Source organism: Netta rufina (genome assembly GCF_964035555.1).
Source record: "Netta rufina genome assembly, chromosome: 18".
In the NCBI taxonomy this organism is placed as follows: domain Eukaryota; kingdom Metazoa; phylum Chordata; class Aves; order Anseriformes; family Anatidae; genus Netta; species Netta rufina.
In genome coordinates, this window is record NC_140142.1 from 1,521,077 (window position 1) to 1,539,642 (window position 18,566).

At 41.7% G+C, this 18,566-nt stretch overlaps 1 protein-coding gene across 1 annotated transcript; it reads right to left on the bottom strand.

Annotated features, from left to right (window-relative positions):
* Positions 1–233: 233 nt before the first annotated feature.
* On the bottom strand, positions 234–7,302 carry LOC311216100 (ubiquitin carboxyl-terminal hydrolase 42-like; the record flags this gene model as incomplete). Its single annotated transcript, XM_084297647.1, has 12 exons — positions 234–950; positions 1,631–1,772; positions 2,236–2,336; positions 2,531–2,671; positions 3,049–3,160; positions 4,057–4,139; positions 4,662–4,732; positions 4,889–4,956; positions 5,161–5,263; positions 5,423–5,533; positions 6,126–6,326; positions 7,074–7,302. The coding sequence occupies 12 exons, from the start codon at positions 7,300–7,302 to the stop codon at positions 234–236; spliced, it is 2,079 nt and encodes a 692-aa protein (XP_084153773.1).
* Positions 7,303–18,566: the final 11,264 nt, after the last annotated feature.

Below are 18,566 nucleotides of genomic sequence, written 5' to 3' on the forward strand. Positions count from 1 at the left end.
TAACCCCGACTCACCCCCCAAAATCTACTTTATGAAACTTAGGAATTTTTATCTCAGCTGAGCTTAAGTTGACAAGTTCTAATATAAGCTCAGGTCTGCAAATTCTAAGGGGATAATACCACAAAGTCTTACGATCACATGTGTGCTGTGTTTTCTCAGTATTTCACCTGAATTAGGAACACAATAAACACTCCCGAATACATCGTAGGTGAGAAATTCTCGATGGAGCAAATCTATGTTTCAAGCAATCCATTTGTTTTAGAAAAGAACATCTCAGAAGGTTTAACAGGTTCAACTCGGCAAGTGGAATCATCAAGTTTCAGTCCGTTTTCTTTAGATTCATTAACCAACCTAATAGCACCATTTAGTGAATCTCTTTTTGGCAGCTCATGCTGGGATCTTCCTTTGTCAGCATTCTGACAGGAAGAATTGGAATGCTGCAATGTACGGACTACCTTTCCAACCAAAATTCCATTAGAGGACATTGCATTGCATTTCAAATTCCTTTGAAATAAGCCCTTTGACTCCTCCTCAGATTTTCCTGAAGATTCTGCACCATAAGGGACTGTGTTATCAGAGCTGAGTTTAGGATTTTCATTCACTGTTGGCTCCACAAAAATTTCATCAGAAACTTTTTTGTTTGTTTGCATTTGCTTCATTTGCATTACCGAATTTGTAATTGTGGATGAAGGAACAGCCTGGTAGAGATCTTCATCCTCCACAGCACTGCTAAGAAAGTCAGGCTGTGACACAGTCTGACGAGCAGGCAATTTATTGTGAATACTGATGGTGATCTTCTGTTTTCTTGACGTATCAGTCATTGAAGGCCTGGTAATTGCCTGGTTTTGAACACAGGCCATTGGTGGTGCTGAAGATGGCCTTTTTAGGGTGATACCAGTGGTCTTTGCGTCCTCTTTTATGGATCCATTTCCATTTAAACGGCTTGAATTCTGTATTTAAAAAGAAGAAATTGCAAGATGGATTAACGCAAACACTGCATGTAACATTTTGAAACACAAAACTCTCCTACTGAGTGTTTCTACAAATGGTCTTAACACCTAAAAAGAAAAACACACTGCCCTTTAAGGATAAATGCAAGTCCAATAAGCGTATTCAATTCCTGCTTTTGGTTTACTGCAGATTGGTATCAAATTAACATCATCTTTGAAAACCAGCCAAGCAACTTAACATTACCTGCTGCTATTCCCAAATATATTTATTTTCCCCTTTGAACATACCCTGAAAAGCCTGAAGTAATCGTTCTGGTGCTCAGGAATAAGACAATGAGTTTTCCCTGTCTTAGCTAAAGTGACGATGATAGGAAAAACAAGTCCTCTTTTAAATGATTTGAGGATTAGTACACTCTGCTTAAATAGTCAAAGAGCGTAGCTCTCTGTGCTTTAGAAAGCTGTCTTGGAGCTATAAAGTAATGGAGTCGCATGGCTGCACAATTTAGCAGTAACCACTGTTTGAATGACTCTGGCTGTAGCATGAGGGCTGTGAAGAAAGCTGCGGCGTGGGAAGGAAAACAAAACTCAGATGCCGAAAACCAAACAAAAAACCCCACACCAAACCCCAAACCCACTAGCAGTTTGGTGCCGTTATCTGCCCTCCCGCTTCCCTGAATTACCTTAATCATATGAGGAAGAAGTCGTGGTCCCATAAATCCAGCCTGCTTACTATTAGCCCCCTGCTGACCCGGAGGGAATGAACAGGGATAAGATGGTGCTGGCAAGTAAAACGCACGTTCTCCAAGTGTCAAATCATAGCGCCTTCAGAAAAGAGCAGTGATCGTAGTTTAGTTTTTCTTTCAGCCTACTCTTGGATTAAATCCCATCCTATCATTTTAGAGGAACAGCTCATACGATATGGAAGCCTTCTCTACAGAAGGCTTCGCCAAGACTACAGACTGAAAAGTAGAGAACAGTCTTCCTACTAAGACTATCACTTGCACAGCAAGAATTCATTCTTACACCACAGATGACCTTCATTTCTCTCCTTCTCTAAATTAGCCAGCTACAGATAACACATAGATAGCAATTTACACAAGTGCTGCAGTTTAAGGCCAAGCAACAAAAGATAATAAACGACACAGAGAATTTCAGGTTAGACAGAACTGAATTAGACAAATAATAATCTTCTCCTGGGATAGTAAGAAAAACACTTGCAAAACAGAAAAATATCAATAACAGGAAAGTAAATCTCTTCTGAACACATTTTAAGATTTGTTATTACCTGATATAAAAAAGTATGTAAGCTTGCTGACCAAGAACTCTTTTAATGTCAGTACGCACTACTTTAGCATCATTCATCTGATACCAAAGTCCATTACCAGCCTGCAAATAAAGACAACGATTTCTTTAGGTGAATTGCACGTTTTCCAATTGAAATCACGGATAGGAACAAAATACACACATGTCAAATAAAAATATAATGAAATCTTTTTCCCTAGAAACAGTAGCTGCTAGTCATGCTTTAATTGGTTTGCCAGCACAACCTTTACCCTGTTAGAAATGCTGTTGACTTCTACCTTTACATAGCATATATAGTGTCCTGAGTGACAGCTGACACCGTGATGTACCAGCACCGCGTATAAGGCATAGAGCAGTGGTTCTCCCATTGACTGCGACATGTAGGCTCTCAGGTCCAAATACTCCGGATATTTCACCTCCTAAAGAGACACCAAGAAGATAGAAAAATTATCCCAGAGTACTTCGTGGACTAGCCGGAGAAAAACACTTCCAAAAAACACAGACTAGAATTTATTTCTAGAATATATTTCTAGAATATATTTCTTGATTCACTACAAATAAGTCTTCCCATAAACAACGGTTAAGACTAGAAGTTGCAGAGAACTGTTTCCTGATGAATCAGCCTTCTCAGAGGAAAGCATATGCTTCTTGTCAAGCGGGAACTTTATTGATATTAAGAGAAAGAATAAGCCATAGTCGTTAGTCTACAATTATTGTCTGAAAATATTAACAACTTTCAGCTTTGGGGGATGTCCCATTACACAATGATATAGTTGCATTACAGTGGTAAATATACCTTGTTGATCTTTCCACCTGTGAAATCTGCAAATCTTTTCAGTGATATTGTGAGAACCTTGGAAGAACGGTGTATGGTAAATCTCTTGGACGCAGGAACCATCTTTTTACACCTTAAAAACAAGCAGAGATAAGTGTTTGAAGGCATCTTCTTTTTTCGCCCCCCAAACAAACTCGTTTTAATGTCTCACGCATGCCTATGCTATTTGAATGATATTTACTTGCATAATAGGTTGGTCTTTTTTCTTTTCATAAACCCACGCACTGCGTGTCAGGTTTGTTAATACACAGAAGAAGGTAAATTTTCCCAACAACTCAGAGCATAGGGGGAACAGGAATCTCTCACGAAAGGGTATTACCAGGTTGGATGGCAAGGTACCATTTCTTGGTCTACAAAAGTGGCTATTTGAACTCCAGTCCTGGATACATTCTTTCAGCTTTCAAGGGAAATACAAATACTGAAAGCGGAACGAGAGAGCCTTGGTCCCCAGGACTAGAAATTGCAAATAATCTCCAACATAGGTCGACTATCAACATCAAAAATACAACAGAAGCACATGGTCATTCTACAGGAGGGAGACATTTAACAGTAGGAAGTCTTCATGTACTGAGCTTGTCTGGAAAGACACTGAAACCATCTGCCATCCTTTGAAACAAAATAGTTCAGTTTGACACATTGCCCGCTCCAAGGTAGGACCTACGGTGTAAGCAGTGAAAATTAGCCACTAGCCCAGAGAACAACGGAAACTGGGCAGTTTACATCAAGAAAAGTACTGTCGAGAGCTAATAAATAGAAAGAACAAAAGTAGCTCTTTTTGAATTCTGATGGCAAAATACAAGCCAGAGAATTGCAAACCCATAGGGAATGCCTATGAACAAGACTTCCCCCCTCCAAAGAAACAAAAATCCAAGTCTTTTATAAACTTCCACAAAACTTGTAAGTAGATCCAAAGTTTAGAGGTAGTCCAACAGAGTCATGCAACATAGAAAACTGACGTCAAAATCTTACTCGCTACATTTATAGCAATTCTCTCCATCCAGCTCTTCAGGTTTCACAAAGAGTTCCAGAGCTCTGCTAACAGATGAAACCGCCTAGAGCAGTGAGAAAGAAGAGCGTAAAGTCACCGTAATTCAGAATTCCACAGACATACTAGTAGTTTATAAGAGAATCTTACTAACATACTCAAGCGATCTACTGTGAAGAAGGAGGCAGAAAGAGCATGCTCAGCATTGACCTCACCTGGAAGGCATTTGACTTTGGAACAAATACTTTTCCAGTAGCCTAGACAGCATCTATAATGTGCTTTGTCATCAATACTGGGGACAAATTCATCAGTCTAACAATTAGATGTATATTCAGGTAGAACAACAAAGAAGTATGACAGCATTATAATTTTTGCAGAAAGAGAATTCTTTCCCCTTAAACCCAATGCAAATGTGGAGACTATTTACATGGGTTCCACGGAAGGACAAAGTCCAATCCACTTCCTTAGCACCACCAAGCTCTTATGTTTTAACATTATATGTGGTTTGTTTTTTTAAGTTAAACAAGTTTAATTTACAAAGTCATGCATGTACTTAAACATCATGAATTATATTTAGAAAACATCTTACCTTTATATCCAAAGTGATATCAAGAAATGCCTCATACGTATCCGAAACTGCTTTGCAATTCAAGCACTTCACTGGAAACAAAATATAAATGCTTAACATTATGTGAAGGAGACTAACTGTCCAAATTCAAGTTGTTGACAGATACTACTTTAGACAAACTACAGACTGCTTTACTACCGACAAAAGACACAGATCAGTTCTAAGGACAGGAATATTTTTTCAAGTACCTCTCGATCTTAGAAATCCTCCAAATATTTGATGAATGATGGTGGTAGCTTGAGAAGATCTGTCCAATCTGGAAATAAATTATAATCAGACCTCAGAAGATTTAAGGCACAGAGTTAACTCTTCAAAGAGTTTGATGAAAACCAAGGATGATGTAGACTTTCGTTGCTGATAGTAAATAAGGCACTAAAAGGTGCTAGAGATCATTTCTGAGAGTAAATAAAGGACTAGAAGGTGCTAGAGAATGTATGAAAGTGAACTTGTTTATGCTTACTCGGTGCTTCCGTTCAAGCACGCTTCCTGCATAGCATCAACAGTATAGCGCAAGAACTCGTGTGCGTCTTCTTGACTGCCAAAACGGAAATGTTGTCCTATTCCTAAATAAGAAGATGATAGTATTGACCTCATTTAAAAATGAAATCGTTCTTGTATTTCTAAAATCTCTCTTCATTTGAGTGTTAAAACCACTTATACACATCAAATGATTATTTGAAGATTACAAGCTATCGAAAAGAAACACATCTGAAGCCACTTACGACTGAGATTACTGATAACATGCGTAGGCTCGATGGCATCAACAGTGCAACGCAGGGCCTGGTTAATGTGAGTCTCCATCGTGCACATCATGCAAAAATCTTGTTCACGACCTGAAGAGTGAAAGAACAAAGCATCCCAGTCCAGCGAAATATCCACAACTACAAACATCTAAGTACAATTTAAACTATAGATACAATATCCACTCTCCTTGCTACATTCTATTCTCCCAAGATGCCAATGTCCCAACAGTCTTGTAACATTTCATTTCACACAACTTTACAGAATAAAAATATCCACTAAGCCTGTATTCAAATGCATGTTGTGATGAGAAATCTAAAAGACTACTGCAAAGTCGCAGTTGTAAAGGCTGACAGGAATGTGAACTCCACAGCCTGCAAAATGTATTACTCTCTAAAATTACTACTAAATGCATTACTGTCCAATGCACTTCATTATTCCCATGAAGCAATAAATGATCCTTTAATAAACAAACAAACAAACAATCAAATAAATAACTAAATAAATAAACCATGGTGCATTAATTGCACTCCATATGCTATTCGGAGCCCACTGCTAATACAGTGCTCAAAGCCAGCTTCTACAGGTAAAATCAGGCAAATAAGCTTATCTCACAGAATCACTGCTGTTCTTTCACCTTCAGAGCTATCCAACAGATTCAAAATACTGTTAGAAAGTACTCACATGACTGGCTGTGCTCAAGAGAAAGCATGTAATTGGCAAGTGGGGGTGTGTAGGTCAAACACTGTAGAGTAGCATTAAGAAAGCATGTGTTGCCAAGATTGTACAGGCCAACTCCAACACTTTGTGTTTCTCGCCAATCCATACAAATCTTCTCAGGTGGAAAAAGAATGCTCTGTGGCGGAGCAATTCCATCATTAACGACTGCAAGAAAGTTAAATTTAAAAAGAGATCTTGTTTGTTTGTTTCTAAGAAAGGTATTTAAAAAAATACTATTCTGCAGGAGCACCTAGAGGAGCTAGCTACAATCCAAACCAGAAAAACTTATTGCAGACAGCTTTAATACCACCAAATTCAAATTGGCTGGTCAACACAATGTTTTGGGGAAAAAAAAAAAAAAAAAAAAAACAACTTTAGTCAACCATTTTAATTTTTCTAAGGCAAGGCTAACTGCCATTCTGTTTGTAGCACCTAATGCCAAGTTCCTCTCCATCTATAATCTTTAACCTGATTAACTCAACTACTGTTTTTTTCCTTATTATAACTTAAACCACAAACTTAGACTTGAAATTATATGGTAAAAACGTAAAAACTAGGAACTAGGAATGACAGTACCCCTACGGATACCAGATCTTTTCCTGAGCAATGTTATCATTCAAAAAACCTGTGAAAAATGGAAGCTGTGAATAGCAACAATCAAACACTTTTCTTTGCAAAACAGAAAAGACATGGAGGAATCTGTGCATTACAAAAAGCTCCCCATATTTCTCTGTTGACTGTAAATATATCAAAATTAATTTCTGTAACATCAGTCACTTCAGTTGCCTTAGGGGATTCGCTTTTGAAGTCTTTGTTCACAGTAGTCCCCTTCTCTATCAGTGCAACAAGTAAGAACTGCATTTTCTACTTTTGCTTTGAAGACAATGGAGGCAGGATAAAACGCACACTTACTTAGATCTCTTGGGGCAAAAGCCTTAGATTTTTCAGATGATCTACAGTAAATAGCACCTCCATGTCCTTGGGCCACAGAGACTTGGCTTGAATCTTCTGCAGGCACTATCCGGCCCCAGTTGGCGGTGCGTGACATCAGTATTTTAGTACTTGGTTTCTTGGATTTGCCAGACCGCCTTGAAGAGGGCTTTTTAGGCTTTGAAGATTTGCGCTTCTTAGCTACGGTCATTGTTCACATCTGCAACAGAGACAGAAGTTCTGGTTGACGTAAGACTATCAAGAAGCATTCCAAGAAGAAAAGAGTAACAGAAGTCCTGTCACTTAATCTCAAAGAAACAGCCTTAAGAACTAAATCGCTGGTATGAATGATTTAAAAAGAATCCCCAAACTAAACACACAAAGTGAAAATTTCCATCTAAACTCTATCAGTATTACTTTTCGCTTCTGCAGAACTAGTGGCTGATGCCATTTCTTTCCCTTCCGTAGGATTTTAATCCATTACAACTCTGGAGTCTTTTTAATATAAAAATGTAGAAGACATTCTCTGAGGGGAATCAGTTATTTATTGATTTCCGGAGTTGCGCAATTTTCTGTTAATTAGTACCTATGATCTAATAGATAATTGTTGCAATTATCTATTGCTGGCATTAGTAACGGAACACTATTACTTCACTGCCTGCGTTTTTCTGTTTCGTCTACACAAAGGTACCCAGAACTCACTGCTACTTTTCTTCTGTCTTTCCAGGGCTCGCCCTCTACCTCACTGTCTACTGCACCAGTCATGAGGGGTTTGTTGTGATTCTATAATGAGCCTAGCTTTTAAATACACCTTTTCTGGGCATCACTTGGTGATGGCAAGTTAATTTGTGAGGGCTCCTCAGTCTACATCATGCGGTTGCTTTTTCCAGGTGAAAAAGCGGAGCCGTAAGTGGCAGTACACTAAAGCCCTGGCATGTTGAGATCCAAGAGGAGAGATGTTTGGCCCTCCTTTTCACTCCTGGGAACCATATACCTCAAAACCCACAGAGGATGGGCTATATCTCAGAGAAATCTTGGGAAAGGAGAGCATGAAGAGCATGTTTGCAAATTTATTTCTCCCTGGGCTTCTTCTGCTTCTCCAAGAAAGACGAGTTTGAATATAACTTTGGCAGCAGTACTTCTGGTGTTTTACTCCTACCACATTTAAAACTCCTACGACAAACTGAAAAGTTAGACTAAAAAGCAGCTCTTTCCGTTCTACTTTCTAAAGTTGCATGTTTTCCTCATGCAAAACAACAGGGGAATGTAAGCTAGAAACGGAAATGCTGAATGTAAAACAAAACAAAACAAACCTCAGCCCTCCAGGACAAAAGCCAATAACTGCTACAAAGTCCTTTTTAAAATGCTGATTAGGTTTCAAGGTGATACCGCTTTAAATAAGCGTAGTTGTGTGTCCATAGGCAGAAGCTGAATAATGACAGGATGAACTTCTATACTTCATGTTTTGTTACTGTCTTACTGTAGCACACAGGGACTTGTTACCTTCAGGGAAACCACTAACCTCATGGAGGGTTTAAAACATAAGCTAGTTTGTTATACCAAAATGACGGAGAGAACAAAGCATAAAGTGCTTTCAGATTTCTAGCACGCCTTGATTGCTGTCCATTAAACTTCAGACACGTTAAACAAAACACAGTAAATAAGAAAACTCCTAGTCCCACAGCTGGCAAATTGTGTGCAGAGGTTGTAATTAGAACTTTTTTGCCCTGACGTTTTACATTTAAAATTGATTTTAAATCCATTCTATACACACTTTCCATTCCTGAAAAAACAATACGCAAACCTGACAAATGCATTTACATGAGAAATGAAGTCGTCCTTGTCCGATTGGAAGACTAAGGTGACAGCTCCTGGGCTCAGGGATAAGCTCTGATCTTCACCAGTGACAGCTCCTTTTTTAGGATTGAAAGGGAAAATGTTTCAGCAACACATTGGAAACATACTTAAGGGACAAGAAACAAAATCAAGACTGCAGTGAGAAGGAGAACGGAAAAACAATACTGGGGGGAAAGGAAAGGAAAGGAAAGGGAAGGAAAGGAAAGGAAAGGAAAGGAAAGGAAAGGAAAGGAAAGGAAAGGAAAGGAAAGGAAAGGAAAGGAAAGGAAAGGAAAGGAAAGGAAAGGAAAGGAAAGGAAAGGAAAGGAAAGGAAAGGAAAGGAAAGGAAAGGAAAGGAAAGGAAAGAAGAAAAAAAGGGAAGGGAAGGGGAAGGGAAGGGAAGGGAAGGGAAGGGAAGGGAAGGGAAGGGAAGGGAAGGGAAGGGAAGGGAAGGGAAGGGAAGGGAAGGGAAGGGAAGGGAAGGGGAAGGGAAGGGAAGGGAAGGGAAGGGAAGGGAAGGGAAGGGAAGGGAAGGGAAGGGAAGGGAAGGGAAGGGAAGGGAAGGGAAGGGAAGACCTTGATCTTTATACTGACCAATGAGATAAGCCTTACACATTTTTAAGTTTATTTTTGACAACTGATTGAGGTGTTACCAGGTATTAAGTACGATTCAAGAGCAAATATTAACACTAGAAAGAAGAAATCCGATCCACCACCACTGTTTCAAAATACATCCATTTCTCATTTGGAGATGACGTCTCTCTGGCAAGATAGTAGAAAAACTGTAAATACCGATAGAGCTTCCTCTCCCGATGTTCCATATACATACCGATGCTGTTCCTACACCTACGCTCTGAGCATAAATTTATGTTGACATGAGTGACAAGAGAGGGTGTTACTCCTCTCTTTGTTTGCCTTGAGAGACACACCTCTTGTCCATTGAAAAGTAAATTCAAGATTCCAGATCAGTTAAGACAGTTGCTATCCCCCCATTCAGAGTTCTGCAGCAGCACTGTTCAGATGTGTTTAGCAGTCTCTTTAGAAAATGTTATCACTTAGGACCTGCTTCTCAGTAGGTCCACGTTTGGCCTCCGCTTAGCAGAGAGTCAATCCCAGCTTAAGCTTTCGTACAAGAGCCCCTTCACGAAACGGAGTTGAACCCTGACATAACTGAGTTGAACCTTTAACCTTGAAGCTTCCTTAAAGAAGAAAGCAGCACCCAGGCCAGGAAATAGAAATTAATCGTCACTTTACCCTGAAACGCAGTGGGCTATTCTGTGCTGGCAGGATTGCTGCCGGGCTGGCCGACGAGGCGGCGGGCAGCTCCCCGGGGCCACAGGGCCTGGCACAGGGAGCCGCCGGGGGTCTCCAAGGTCCGGGAACAGCAGCAACAGCAGGGACAGAGGGGACAGCGGCGACAGCAGCAGCCACCTCAGCCGGGGCCGTCTCCACAACCGCCACAACGGCCTTGGAACGCCGCCGAACTCGGAGCTCCAGCGTGACGCCTTTTGAACCTGGCCGCGCTGCTCATGGCTAAAACCAGAGCGTTTCCTCCGGCGTGTGTTTACTGTCGGTGCCGGATCGGCCCTCACCCCGAGCTCTCCCTGCCGGGAGGGCTTTGGGGTTGGGGTTTCCCTCCCGCCGCCGCCGCGGGCAGGCCCCACGCGCAAGGGGTCCGCGCTGGGGAGCAGCATCTCACCCACGGCGAGAGCCCGAGGGCGCAACACAAAAAAGCCCCGACACGAAAAAGCCCCGACATGCGGCCGAGGCGGCGGGGAGACGGCTCTGAGGGAGCTGCCACTTCACCCCGCCGTCCTCCCCTCCCGGGCCGCCCCGCCGAGCCCCGTGCGCCTCAGGTGCTGCGCTGAGGGGGTGGCTGGCTACTGAGACAGCTGCCCAGGGCACTGCTCATGGCACCAAGCCTGACGGAGGTCAACAAGTGTTGAACAATGCTCTCAGACATCGGGTCTCAGTTTGGGGTGGTCCTGTGTGGAGCCACGAGTTGGACTTGGTGATTATTGGGAGTCCTTTCCACCTTGGGATGTTCTCTGATTCTAGGTCAGCAATCCAGTAGCTGATGAGAAGTGTGGAGTCATTCAAAGGGAAGAGAGAGCACAACACTTCTTGTTTGCAGAAGCGGCTATTTGTTAACCAAACCGACGATTCCTTTGCTTCTAGAGCAACTAACAGCAGGGATCCGCTTTACAATGGAGGGAAAAGAGTCGTTGGCATGTCATGTGAAGTAAGCTTCAAATCCCAGAGGATGATTTTGTTGGAACTTTATTCAGCTGAAAACACGGAAGCCTTGCTTCTGCTTGTTTTAGTTACAGCTCCAGTTTACTTTGGCTGGGAGGGAAGGCATTCCAGGCTAATGTGCTGTACCTGTTCCTTCAGCTCATTGTCCATAAACGGAGGAGCAAACGAAATCAGTTTAATCTCATTAAATGCAGCAGACAAAGCGGAGTAGAGGGCGATCTAGCACTTAATTTTTCCTGTAAGCAGGAAACCCAGAACTCAACAACAGTTTTCAAATCTTGTCCTGCAGTAAATGACCAGCTGAGTGAAGCTTGCATTTAGAGGATGTGCTCCTACAGTAGACGGAAATAGCTTTTCCTCTTCACAAGTGCAACTGAGTGGTGGACTGGCAGCTACGTGGTTAACTAGTTGTGCCAAAGGGGTTGTGTTGAATGCACAGAAAAATATGCAGGAATAAATAAACAGCAGAGGGTTGTCTGTAGGCATGACACTGAGTACAGATGTTGTCCGCAGGTTCGTGCAGAGTGCACCGCGCCAATAAGCACCCAGAGTCGGAATGCACACGAAGGTCTTTTAATTGTATAATTACTTATAGAACTCTGCAGAGTCAGGTACTTGGCCATCTTTTGCAAAGCAAGCACACCTCTGACTCGAATCACCGTCATTTATACACAGGAAACTTGTGAAAACTCTCTCTTTGGCTCCTTTGGATTGGTTATTACAGCTCACCTAACTTATCTCCACTGAGCTTGTGCATTACAGAGGAATACCGGGGGGGAGGGGGAACAGGAGAGGGGGGACACACACCGAATCCCACATTAGCATAGATTAGCATTTTGACAGGTGTGATTTTTAATGTGCTAATGACACTTAATGAGAAAAAGGTTACTATAGGTCAGTCTGGAGCTGGTGTTCTCCTTCCTGTTTTTTCCCTTTTAGCCCTTCTCTTCCTTGCTTCTGCTAGCTCAAGGCTACCTGTCTCTCTCCTTCTTTATTTTCTCAGCTAAAAGACTGCACAAGCTACAGGCCTCCCTATTTGCTTCAACATTTCCTTGTTTTTGTTTTTGTTTTTGTTTTTGTTTTCCCAGCTTTGGGACGACACAGGTGTGGTTTGATATTTGCCAGTATAGCTAAAACTCACGCCAGTCTGCTCACGCACAATAAGTAGTAAGATTTAAGGACTGGTTTCATCGGCTTCTTCCATACTAACATCCTTCTTGTGTTTTAGATATGCTGTAGTTAAATCAACACTAAGTTACTACTTGTGGAGTAATTGCCTTAAGCGACTAGGCATCATAAGCACACCTCCATCCCAAAAGCTACCCGCCTCCAAGGTGCAACCACCCCTCACTGAGCACGCCCTCGGAATTTCTCAGAGCCTGTACCTTTAAACGCAAGTGAGATCATTTCTACCAAGCACAACCAAGATATGCATGACTAGAGTCACTCAAGCTCCACCTTAAAGATAGAAAATAATATCACTTGCTTTAAGAGAAAGGGGATGTTAGGGAAGATACTATCAGGAAGGATTCCTTCTGACATCACTCGACAGGCTGAGCCTCTCACTCCCCCACCCCCACTCCATTGGGACGCCGTGGGGTAAGATCTGAACGCTTGCTTATACCAGGCGTCTCTGTGGAATCTTAGAAATCTCTGGAGTTTTGATGCTTTTTAATGTCTTAATACCTAGGCTGTGTACCTGTGCATTTCATGCATGCTAGCTTGCTTTTGCAGACAGTGAATTTATCACTGACAATCCAAAGAACCTGTGTACCTGTCGCCGTAAGAAATTGCACTTAATTGCATTCTTCCTAGCTGTGAGAGTTCTCCTTGAATGCGACTAGAGCGAGGCCGTACTGCGTTGTTGGTGAATCCGTGACCGTGATAGTTCAGCACCCTGAATCCGACGGGACCCATGACGGTCAATCGGCTACACCCCTTAACGCGACACTACTAGAGGAAGAAGATGACAGGGCTTGCATGCACTGCATTCGGCTTTGCATGTGAAAACACCCCCAAATAATTTCACATGCATTTAACGTTTTTAAAGGGAAAAAAACAGGAAGGTGTAGTCTCTCTGTAAGCTACAGCCCTACATAGTTAAGGCATCAGCATTCATTCCTTTGCTTGATAGCAAAGTATGAACATACAGAAGAGTTAAATATTTTCTTTGCATTCTTAAAGGCGATTTTTCAGACTTGGGCTTCAGTTGTTGGAGTTGAAGAGATCAGTAGACATCCTTACTTTTACGTTAAGACCAAAATCTTTATCTAAGATTGTGTTATCTAACGCAACTAAACTCCCACCCCCACATGTTTTTTTTGCAACTTCGCAATGATCTTGCTGCAGTCCCACTCTGATGGTCTTTCAGTAACATGCAAACTGCCGTGGCAGATTCTGTTACAGTGCTTTTCTATTGACAGTGTGCATAACACTCAAGGTAAAGCCCCTCATTTCGCAGTGGGGACATAAAGTGTTTCTTTGGACCCTGCTGCTTCTGTTAGTACTCATTTTTTCACAAACTTGTTGAACCTGAGCCGTGCCTACTGAGCCAACGAATGCTTTGATGACACAGTATTTTGTCAAAGCAGTTTTGCTTCTTGGAGCTACAGAAGCAGCTCTGGCGACGTGATAGGGAATTGTGCTGCATTGGCAAAACCAGACATAGCTACAGACTTACAACACTTGCTAACTCGATCTATTTCAAATCTCATTTTAACTTTAAAGGACAATCAGTTTTGTGGCTCCTGTCTTACTAATTTGCCTTGTTTTGCATGGAAGGGCAGCCTGTGAATGTTTTGCTTTATTGCATGCTTCAAAAAAAGGCTGAGGAAGAGACTGGAGGAACCTTTTCTATTCTATGGACTTTCCCCCGAGAGTGTGGAATTGCAGGCTACTTGGATGAATGTTCGAATGTGAGTAAGGGAGCAGACCTCAGCCAAAGGAGGTGGAATCCTTGCTTAATAGTATCAGTGTGGGGACATCTTTGCTTAACGGGAGCCGTTTAAACTCTTCATAGAAACAAAATAAGCTGGACATCTTATGTTTGGAAAGCAGTATGGTTACACAGCGGCTAACATAATGACTTGAGTCTACTGCTCTGCAACTTCAGGTTTTGTTTTCAAGCAGTGCATACATCAGTTTAAGCTTTGGACAAGGAGATTTGCAATGCACATAGTGATAAACCAGAATCAGCGGCGCTGACAAGTGTAATGGTGAAATGCAGCAAATCAAGTATTCCTGGAGAAATGTGAGATTACAAAACTAGCAAGCCATGAAGCACTTTTGTTGTTGTTTTTTAAATCAATTCTTATATGCTGAAATAGCACCTTCAAGAAAATCTGTTTATCTAGCCAGGTAACGGTGTCTCCCTGTAAACATGAAGGAAATGCCAGGAGCAGCCATACCTCTTTGCTGTCAAAATAAAGAGCAAGTCGAGGCCAACATCATGCCATAGTGCAAAGGCTTGCTAAGAAAGATCATTCTAAGAGGTCTGCAAGAAAAGATGACTTACTTTGTCATAAGTTTGTCAAATAGAATGGACGAGTTAGTAGTCGAGTACCGACTGTGTCCGACTCTACAGCTGTGGCGCAGCTCCACGTCCCTGTTTTCTCCGTGGACTCGTCTCACAGTTTTTGCACCAGCTCTACTCCTCAATGTTCTGGTGACTGAAACGCAGAAACAAAGGATTTTGAAACAGTGAAGATGGGATTCTCCTTATTTCACCGTTGCTCTTGTAAAATGGAAACAGACAAACAAAAAAGGCACCCTGAAGTGGATTGAGTTTTCTTTACATTTCAGATCAGAAGTTGGTGTCACAACCACTGCATTCCACTTCTTCATCGCTCTGCACGTTTAAACTGTCTACTTAAAACTGGGACCTGTAGGGAAATTTTTAAAGAGACTGAAAGCTAGCCAGACAAAAACAAACGTGCAACTTTTGTTCCATGCAGGAGGGAAATCTACTCCAGTTATTTCTGTCTTGGAAAAGTGAGAACAATCAACACCTTTCTCTAAGGTGTTTTCACTCCAGTCATGTCAAACTGTATCTAACAGTGCTCAAAACAAACACTATGACATTGCAAGCCTCTTCCTAAGAGGTGTATGTTTGATTACTCTGTTTATGCATGCAGCACTTCCATTTCCTGCATTAGGATCTAACAGCTCAAGGAGGGAAGAATCGTTTCAAGAGAAACACCCAAACACCAGATAACTCAAACTCGTGCTTTTTAGAAAAAAGCCTGCCCATTGTTTGCCATACAGCACCCTTTGGCACAGGTTTGTTGCTTGCACTGTCATTAAAAGAGCCAAGAGGACAAGGGGAAGGGAAGAGCTACACCACTGTGCTGCTAGGATCACAGCTAAGGTTTACTTTTGTGCTTGCCAGCTATAAAACTAAGTTTGAACTTATCAAGTATCGATTTACTTTGCACAATTAGAACAGTTTGCTTTGTGCCTACCAAGCTGCAATTCACACTGCTCCCTCCCCAAGGAATTCATAAAATCTCCTATTTGCACCTACCTCTCTTCACAGAAAAGTCACTGAGGAGTGAATTCGGCTGACTACAGAAGGCTTTGGGGCCAAATGAAAGCCATGGAGTGACCAAGTGCCATCCTCTTCAGTAACCAGCGCAAATAGGTATCCCGGGGACTTACAGCCACTTACCTGTGTTATATTCTTTTTTTCGTTCCAATTTTGGCTTTCTCAACTGCCTACATTAAGAAAGAGGACAGGGCAGAGAAGGGAGAAAAGACTTGTTGTATTAGACCCATCAAGGATGGGAAATTTCACCATGTTTACAAGCCAGTGCTCCATGGTATACAAAGAGAAGCCTGTAGGCCTCACGCAGAATCCACATCCCAAGTCTGTTGCGTACCATATACACGCGGTTCTGTATGTACCCACATTTCCTAGCTTGCTCATGTTGAATTCTCAAAATTATGAGCAATAGCACCCAAGTGGAAAAGATACATGTCCTGGTTTCAGTTAGGACAGAGTTAGTTCTCCTCCTAGTAGCGGGTAGGTTGCTATGTTTTGGCTGAGGATGTGTGAAAGGATGTTTAGAAGAGTGCTGATACCACCCCGATGTTTCAATTGCTGCAGAGCAGTACTTACAACAAGCCAAGGACCTTTCGGTGTCTCACTGTCCTACTAGCGATCAGAATCGGCGCACAGCAACAGCTGCGAGGGGACAGACTCAGGATGGCCGACCCCAACTGGCCAAAGAATTCTATGCCTTATGGCAACACGCTGCACCATGGATAGGGCGGGGCAGCCGGGCTGCTAGGGGTTACGCTGGGCACTGGTCAGCGGGTAGTGAGCAACTGCATTGTACATCACTTGTTTTGTACACATTACTAGTAGCAGTACTATCATCATCATCATCATCATTATTATTTTCCTGTCTTAATGAACTGCCTTTATCTCAACTCGCAGGCTTCACTTTCCCGTTTCTCTCCCCCATCCCAGAGAGGGAGGTGGGAGGGTTGCAGAAGGGCTGTGTGGTGTTTAGCTGCCGGCCGGGTTAAACCACAACAACACCTCAAAGGGGTTGGGGAAAAAAACATGTTTTTTTTAGAAAAGCAGAAGACTTTCACTGAGAAGAGGGATTCTAGTTTTAAGGTACTGGTACGCCATCAGCATGCTCTTAGGCCTCTGCTGATTTTAGCCGGAGGTTTATCAGGCCACAACTCACTGCACATGCTTTCTCTCTTGCTTTTCAATCTACAAATCGAACAGAGATTGAACATATAGAAATACAGTACCTTGAAAAGCGTCTTCTCTTGACATTTCCCCTCAGTATCGCCATACTTTCTTCAAAGCTGGAGACTGAACACCGCAGGATGCTTTTGCTCATTGATCTTAAACAGTGTCCGTTGAAACATTCAATACTGGGAGAAGAATAATCCTAGGGAAAGAAGGAAACAGGAATATATTTATGTGAACCATGTAGATTCAGATAAAGAAATTCTGCCTCACGCAAGTTTAATTGACCCTCCTGACTTGGTAGTGGGGCAACTAATGGCAGGCAGACACTGAAACGCTGCTGTGCTCAAGAAAAACCTGGAGAGAAAAAAAAAAAAAAAAAAAAAAAAAAGAAAAAAAAAGCTTTCAAAACTAAAGCTTCCCTCTCCCCACCGTTTTCTTGTGGATAACTTAAGCTTAATATCCTTGGCAAAAAGATATTGCAGCAAAACCTTTCACATAAACTTAGTGTTTCGTGAAAAACTACAACAACAAAACATTAAATTCAATTGGAATTTTTTCAATAAATTCAATTGGAATTTAAATTCAAAACTTTAAATTCAGTTGAATTTAAATTAAAAAAACTAAACTAATTAATTTAAATTAAAAAAAAATAAATTCAATTGACTGTTCAGAGGAACAGTCAAGCTTGACATTATACATCCTAGAATTAAAATCTAGTTTGAGTTTTTCTCCCATCTCCAGACCTTGCTAAAGATGCTTATTAGGAGCTCTGTCAAAAAAAGTGAAAGGCTTGTTATATCAAAGCTTCGAACCCTTCTTACTGCCCTTGACCTTCTTCACATTGCTGCTCCTACAAGGGTGAGTACTATCATTTTTAGTATGGGTGGGAAGCTGTGATATCCTTGAGTGGGGGGTCATTCTGTTTACAAAATGAAGTTCCAGTAAGAGTACATCAAATGAACCAACTTTCTTTGAACTTTAATTCATCACTATATTGAATGAATGACCTCTGGATTTCTCTCTCCCATTTGGAAGTCAATTTGAAAACAAAATACCTCTGCCATAAAGAGCCAGGCATCAGAGACACCTGTTGCGCCTCAAGAACGGAGAAGGTATGAATGACAAGAGCAGCTGAATAAAATGCAACTTGCCATTAGAAATGGGTGTACTGGCATCTACAGGTGCCGCTGGCATCTCCTCATTTTCATTACTCTCTTCATCTGGTTTCTCGTCTTCAGTAGCAGGGTTCTGCTGTGGTGACTTGGAGTTGTCGCATGGAGCACACGCTGCAGAGGTGCGACCTTGCAAGAAAGAATAGATACCAAAGATCTTCGTCGTGCATTTTCAGTTACAAATGCAGAGACAAGTCTTCAAATCCTTAGCGTTAAAGCACGTACCTCTTTTCTCACGAGATTCTTTAATTTGTTCACAAAGTCGTCTAAACTCTGTATCCATTTCGTTCCTCACCATTGAATATGCAGTGTCTTGCAAAACATAGGCGCTGTGACGATCTGAAATTTTACACACTTTAACTGAATGTTGTCTACCAACCAATGAAACTGTTTTGATCACAGAAGAAAATTGCTTTCTTCATAGCTTGGTTCCGAAAGGTTCTCTCAGTGAATATTTTCAGCATAACAACATTGAAGTTAATTAAAACAAAAACACAAGT